At 43.0% G+C, this 7,453-nt stretch overlaps 1 protein-coding gene across 1 annotated transcript in view; it reads right to left on the minus strand.

Moving 5' to 3' along the window:
* DHX35 (DEAH-box helicase 35) overlaps positions 1-2,350 on the minus strand; it is a 70,017-nt gene extending 67,667 nt beyond the window's left edge. Inside the window, exon 1 of the mRNA XM_019749108.2 lies at positions 2,201-2,350. Within this exon, the coding sequence (XP_019604667.1) occupies positions 2,201-2,240 (40 nt within the window). The 5' untranslated portion in view covers positions 2,241-2,350. The remainder of the gene's footprint in view (positions 1-2,200) is intronic.
* Between the last annotated feature and the right edge of the window lie 5,103 nt (positions 2,351-7,453).

Raw genomic sequence — 7,453 nt, forward strand, 5'->3', positions numbered from 1 at the left:
AAAATTTGAGAACCACTTACCTAGACAGCCACCCAATCCAGAAATCTGAGTCAGAACTTCACCTTCTCCTATATCTGCCTCTAAAATGTCTCTCCAATAAGGTCCCTCCTCTCCGCTCCAAGGCCAAAATTCAGGCTTCCAATATCCCTCCTCAATGTTAGTAGGACCTTCTCCTACAAGTGTCCCTGACTCTAATTTCCTCCCCCAACCATTCTGCACAGCACTGCCAGAGTTATCTTTCTAAAATAAACCTGATCATGTCATCATCCCCTGCTTAAAAACAGTGAAGTCCAAATGCTTTGGCCCCTACAACATCCGAAAATATACCTTACCACTTAACACCATCACGCAACTCAATTATTTTGGGTGTTTTTGGACATTCTTGAGGTGTGCATCCCACTTTGCTTTTGTTCATGCTGTATCCTTTGCCTAGAGCTCCATTCACCTACCTCTCAATGGAACAAAACCTTATCTGTGCTTCAGTGTCCATCTCAAAAATATCACTGTCTTTATGGAGTATTTCAAAATACTTTATGGAGTATTTCTAATACATTCCATCTGTCCCTCTCCTCTATACTTCCATATAATTATAATAGTTAATATGTGTCTAGTGCTAACAGCTTTACATGTATTCTCATTTAATCCTCAAAACAATCCTTTGGGTAGGCGTTATGCCCAATTTACAGATGCGATAATTGAGACTTTGAGCACTTAAGTGACTCTGCCAAGTCACCAAGTTAGTAAGTGGTAGTCAAGGATGGGCTCTACTGTCTGACTCTAGAGCCCATCTTCCTTACCACCACCTTTTTCTGCCTCATTTTATAATCTCTTCTAAAGGGTATCCAACGTCATAGAATAATTGAGAGAGACAGAGAGCAAAGCACAGCCCTAGTCATCTACATCTGTCTCCCAACAACATGGTTAGGTGTTCAACAAGTATATCCTCAATGAATGAACTAAATAATGGAATAAAACTCTTAGAGTAATCCCATGTTCTTTAACCGAAATAATTCATTCAGGCCTTTATTATACTTAACACTTTGACCTGTTATTAAACACCTGACTAAATACAATAGTGGGTATCTCATTATCTAATGGGATCTTAGTTTTGGCTGCAAATAAAAGTCAGGATGGATAATTGGCTGATAACTTGAAATGCTGAATCATAAAAATATTGTTAAATGACAAACTATGGATTTAAAAAAAAATAACACATCCCTTGTTTGGGTTTATCGCCCACGTCACGTATATGCATGGTCAGAATTTCAGAGACGCACTCTAAAAAAAATTTTAAAGCTTTCCTTGTATTGCCTTCTCTGTCTCACTTCATTTTTGCTCCAATATACTTGGCACATCCAGACCTGCAGAAGTGTAAAGGGGGAGTGAGGGGACAAGCAAGTGGTGGGGAGAAAAAAACTTTTGTTTTTCACAAGGAATTGATGGGAGGAGAGAAGTAATGCATCTAGCTGGGTCTCAACGTGTACACATTCAATAGAATCGTGATTGAGAAAATTAAAACAAAACAGGCAAGGCATTTTGAGACTGAGAATCCTGTTAGCCTGCAAGACTGAAAGCGCGTGACAGCCAATGTGAAGGCGTTCATTTTCTGGCAGGCACTCGTAGTAGAAAGAACGACCCTAAAACAAAAGAAAACTTTCCCTTTCTATGAGCACTTCCTCTACGTCAGACAATGCGTCATGCTCGTTATTCAAGCCTCCAGAATGTTATTACTCTGCCCGAAAAGCACTGTTACTATGTGACAGAGCGGAAACTTCGAACCCAGGCAGTCTGATTCCTTAGCTTGAGCTCCTGAACCCTGAGCAACACTGCCAGTCGGGTTCCACTGTAGCCCCAGGGCAGTAACAGGACACGCGTGGGCGCTTTAGCGTTTCCCCATCTCGCGGGTTGGGCAACACAGGCAGCAGGAGTGAGAAAAAACGCGGCCCGGGACCGGGTAGGCTGAGAGACTCAAACAAGGTCACACAGAGAATCTCCACCTAGGTTGGGAGCGGATCCCCGAACCTCTCGGGACCACAGTGGGCGCCTGAGCCGCAGAGCCGACCAGCAGCACCTTGGCGACGGTAGCTAGCGCGCCGAGGTCAGGCCTGCGTGCAGGTACGGAGGACTCAGGACACCGGCCGCTGGGCCATGACCAAAGGCAGGCCGCTGCATCTGCCCAGCGTTCCGCCAAGGGCCTTACCTGGTCGCCAGAACTTCACTGGTCCCAAGGGCGCAGCCATGCTGGGGTGAAAGGTCACGAGGAAAGCTCCACCCCTCCGTCGCAAGCAAGGCCCTGGAGGGGTAGGGGGTGTGGCTCACGAGGAGCCTAAGCCGGCGCTTCACGCGGTTTTATGGCCACGCCCCCCGTGGCCACCGCCCCCTCTACTCCACGTGACCCACGGTCGTCTTCCGAGAGCGTTCCGGCCCCGCCTCCAGGCCCACGTGACCCACACCGGCGAAAAGGGCGCGTTACTCCGCTCTCTTTGGCCTGGCGGATCGCGGTTCTTAGTGGCCTTCTTAGTGGCCTTCCTATGAGCGTGGCGTGGCCTGGATGGCGGCCGCACACCTCTGGAAGGGCGAGCTTTGGGAAAGGACTGCTGGCACGCGATGGGCATGGAATGCAATGTATTCCAATTAACTGCTAAATACTGATTATGTTACAAGCTATCTCAGCTTTACTATTTCTCTCTCACTCTGCATATTTTCAAATGGAAGGACAATAATAGTATCCTGTGAGTTTGCTGATGCAGTAAATACTTACTGGGTGCCCAGATACTGCATTTCAGCCCCTTCATGAAACTTCTGTCTAAGGAGGCAACAGTTATAAATGCTCGATAAACAGTATTTATTATCAGTAAACAAAACAATGGGAAAGGGTATGGAAGTCTTCAGGACCCTGAAAAACGGGGGTGGGGGGGGAGATTGGGGGTGATGGGTTGCAATAGAGACTTAGAAATGGGTAGATCAGTTAGGCTAAGAAATCCAGTGTTTCCTCCAATTTGCTCATATGATTCAAATGCTTATTTAAAATACAGATACTAGGCCCCCATCCAATCTTGAGTCAGAATCTCCAGGGCCATGGCCAGGGAACCTGCATTTTAAGAAGCCCCTGCAATGATTCTTCTGGTCAACCAGCTTGAAAAAGTTTCCACTAATCCAAAAGAAAGCTAATGAGGATTAATAAGCTAAAATAGAGGAACTATTTTATGGGTAGGCAACTAATTGGAAGGAAGTGAGAGGCTTCAGAATCTGCATTTTTAGAGCTGTGAAGAAAATTCTGCGTTCTTTGAAAGAAATGACATATCATGTTTCCCCTAAAATAAGACCTAGCCCGGACAATCAGCTCTAATCGTCTTTTGGAGCAAAAATCAATATGAGACCTGGTATTAATATTATATTATATTAAGACCCGGTCTTATAGTAAGATAATACCAGGTCCTATATTAATTTTTGCTCTAAAAGACGCATTAGAGCTGATTGTCTGGCTAGGTCTTATTTTCGGGGGAAACACAGTAGTCGTGGAAAGGTCATTTTCCTAGCTGTCATCTAATATTTTTAAAGGCTGTATTAAATGAGATAACATGTAAAGCACCTAACAGTGTAAGACATAGCAGGCATTCAATCAATATTAACTCTCAACGCAAATAGAGCAAACCCACCAGGGGGGGAAAACATCTGAATTCACATGTATGCATTCATTTTCCAAATATCTTCTTTGGTTTATTTCCATAATAATGAAAATAATGTTCAATACATGATAATCCCTCTGCCTAGAATTTTCCATCCATCCTTTAAAATATCTTCATAAGGGTCAACTCTAAGAATTCTCTTAACTTACAGTCTGGTTTAAGCATTCCCCCTCTCGAGGCTCAGAACCTGTGTGCTCACGGTTGTGACAACACTTACTTAGCTAACTATAGTTAATCTGCCTCTACTATTACGCTGGAAGCTCCTTGAGGACAAGGAACATGTCACACTCAGATTCTTAGCCCATTAACAGTGCTGCCTACTGAGAAATGGACGAGGTTGGACAATTAAGTTCCCGAACACATTGCAACGATGTTGCTTTGATATCTGAGGGATTATTCATTATGACTTTGTACCAACTGGACAGTTAACCAAGTTTACTATTTGGAAATGCTGAAAAGGCTGCGTAAAAATGTTGGACGACCTGAACTTTTCACCAACAATTCATGGCTGTTGCATCACGACAATGCACCAGCTCACATGGCACTGTCTGTGAGGGAGGGAGTTTTGAGCCAGTCAACAAATAAGTGTATTGGAACACCCTCCCTACTCACCTGATCTGGCCCCCAATGACTTCTTTCTTTACCCAAACATAAAGGAAATATTGAAAGGAAGATATCTTGATGACACTCAGAACATCAAGGGTAATACAATGACAGCTCTGATGGCCATTCCAGAAAAAGAGTTCCAAAATTGCTTTGAAGGGCAGACTAGGCACTGCCATCAGTGCATAGCTTCCCAAGGGGAAGTACTTCAAAGGTGACCATAGTGATATTCAGCAATGAGGTATGGAGCACGTTTTCTAGGATGAGTTTGAGAACTTGTCGGACCTCGTATATGTGAACACCATGCTTTATACTTCAGTTCTTCATAACATTGATCCTTGGTTTATTTTTGTCTTATTTTCAGTAAAGGCCCAAATATAGAAAACAGGGTTTATACATGAATACAAGGGAAAATTAAATAAGTGCCACTTTTTATTTCTGTTTTATGAATGATTCATGACTTATATTAAGAACGCTTCCTATTTACAAAGGGACAGTAGATTAAAGTCGGAGTAGACGTTAATCAACATCTAGTCTAAATACTCTGTTTTATAGAAGAAAAAAAAACAACTGAGGCCCACGGAGTTTAAAAGGATTGGTCAGAATCAATGAACTAATTTTGCATCAGAACTAAAAACTAGAACTCAAGCATTCCAATTCCCAGGCCACTGTTTTTTCCACCACACAGACCATTTAAAACCATTCAAGCTTAGCTCTCCTAGATGAGAATTAGTTTATCTGTCCCAGAAAGTTCTCAAAGCCCAACGGTAACCTAGTGGGTTGTTTTGCTTCTTACACAGACGTCTACTGGAGAAAAGGCCTAGGCAACAGCCTAAAGGTTGACGGTGTGGTTTTACTGTCACAACCCAGGAATGGTCTAAGTAGACTATCTTATCCTTCCTAATTAACTATTTTCAGAAAGAATGGTCTAAAATAACAACTCCAAAATGAAAACCATTATTTCTTGGGATGGCATCCAGAATTTATTTAGTTCAATGCCAATTCATTTTGTTTGATCATTTTGTCACATAGAGGTACATTTTGCAACTTCTGAATAACAGGTTTTCCAAAATGATACTCCTCAAAATCGTTTCATGGGTGCACTATACCGTGTTTCCCCAAAAATAAGACCTAACTGGAAAATAAGCCCTAGCATGATTTTTCAGGATGACATCCCATGAACATAAGCTCTAATGCATCTTTTGGAGCAAAAATGAATATAAGACCCCGTCTTATTTCCAGGGAAACAGTAGAAGTTTTTCTGTGCCTATAGTGTTTAAGGGTTACTTTCTGCCCTGAAATATTTCCAGTTCCACTATCTTAGCCATATTTAGGAAGCATAGGATTTCGGAGTTTTCATCTCTGTACCAGTTAAGGCTTTTACATAACAAGTGATAGAAAACTCATTCTCACTGAAGCAAAAGTGGCTCATAACGTCCAAGTGTAGTTCTGATGAGACACGGCTACATCAGGACACATAACATAATCAGGGCTCATTTCTGATCATATTGTTCTGCCTGCTACTGACCTGGGTGTCACGTGGTACCTAAATGGCCATGTCAATTCAACCAAACATCCTCTCAGCATCAAGCCTCTTTCCCCAAACTGGTGGTAAAAGTATCTGGCTATGTATCCGTTCAAGGGGCGACCAATATGATGTACACACACTCCACCCCAAACCAGGTGAGGTCACCTACACCAAAACCACACGGACCAAGTTGGGAACAGCATGATTCCTCAGAGGGAAATCTGAGGATGACTATCAGACGGCAACTGAATAAACGAAGCAAAAATAACAGATGTCAATTACACTACCCCTGTAGTCACGGACTAAAAATCTTGGCTTCCTAAGAAAAATCCTAGCTGCCCTTAGGGTCTCCTCCACCAAGCCAGATCAGAGAGCTCTCTCCCAGCCTGAAAAGTTTATCCTTTGCAGAATTGCTTTTATTGAACTGTCCTGTTCTGGGATTGTCCACTGAGTCAAAGGTGCAGAAGCCCTCTGCAACTTGTAACATATGTAAACCTGGATGGTTTGTTGGCTCGCACACAAAGGATCGAGTTCACACATGTATTAGCATAAGCAAAAGTGTTTACTTAGCTCCAAGGATTTGGGTAGAGGTGTGGAGAGATCCACTAGGAAGGAGACTCAGCTACCAGGGGCGTCTGTCACGTTGGCCTGAAGAACACACACGGCTGTGAAACTGGACAAGTTGGGGGGCCGGGGCGGGGGAGCCTCCTGAGGTTGACCAGGGGCTTTCTAGACAGAATGACTGCATGCTTCAACTGGGATACTTCTGAGAACGAAAGAGGGTGTTCATGGGCATAAACTGGAACTCTGCCAGGCAAACTGGGGCATATTTCTAGGTGGCACCAGGGAACCTAGCGTAACACATTCAATGTCAGGTACACATTCCAGGCTCACACAGGACATAGGTTTGGACAACTGTCCTTAAGGAGTTCAGCGTTTGGGCACACCCAGCATATCTGTCATTGTGTTATCAGAAGGCTTAACAGTATCATTTTTATAAGAGGATCCTTGTGAGAAATTCTTACCTGATCTTAGTACCGAGGATTGTTCTTCCTAGACTTGGATTTACTTTAATCTTAAGAGACATTCTGAATGGTGGGTCTGAGCAGGTTTCTCTTTCTGCCTTGGCTACTGAGAAGCTTTAATGTGCGGCCTGACCCAAAGTAACAGTATTAGTCCCTGTGACATGCGCTTGTAGCCTCATTCCCAGTTCCATGTTGTAGCCTCCCACCCTTGGGTTTCTTTCATGTAACTTTTCATTTACATGATCTTGTACCTTAGGTTTTCCTGTTAGTCACTTGGAGTCCCATGTAAAACATAGATACTCTCAGCCCAACTGCCTACAGATATGGGGAGGCCATTTCTTCAATTGACTCCTTAAGTTTTTCAAAACAATGTTGACCCTGCCATCTGATTCGGTTGACCTTGAAATTGCATGGATCTCTAATTCAAACAAATCATCAGGGAGGAAAAAACAAAAAATGAACCAACTGAACTTAAATATTATTTATTTGATCATCTTGAGACATTTTTATCAACGTTGTTTAGGTGCGACCAGGGTAGTGTGGTTATGTTGAAAAGTGAGCTTTTATCTTTTAGATATATACTGAAATATTTCCTGCCTCTTCTGTAA

The sequence above is a fragment of the Rhinolophus sinicus genome, linkage group LG13, assembly GCF_036562045.2.
Source record: "Rhinolophus sinicus isolate RSC01 linkage group LG13, ASM3656204v1, whole genome shotgun sequence".
NCBI lineage: Eukaryota > Metazoa > Chordata > Mammalia > Chiroptera > Rhinolophidae > Rhinolophus > Rhinolophus sinicus.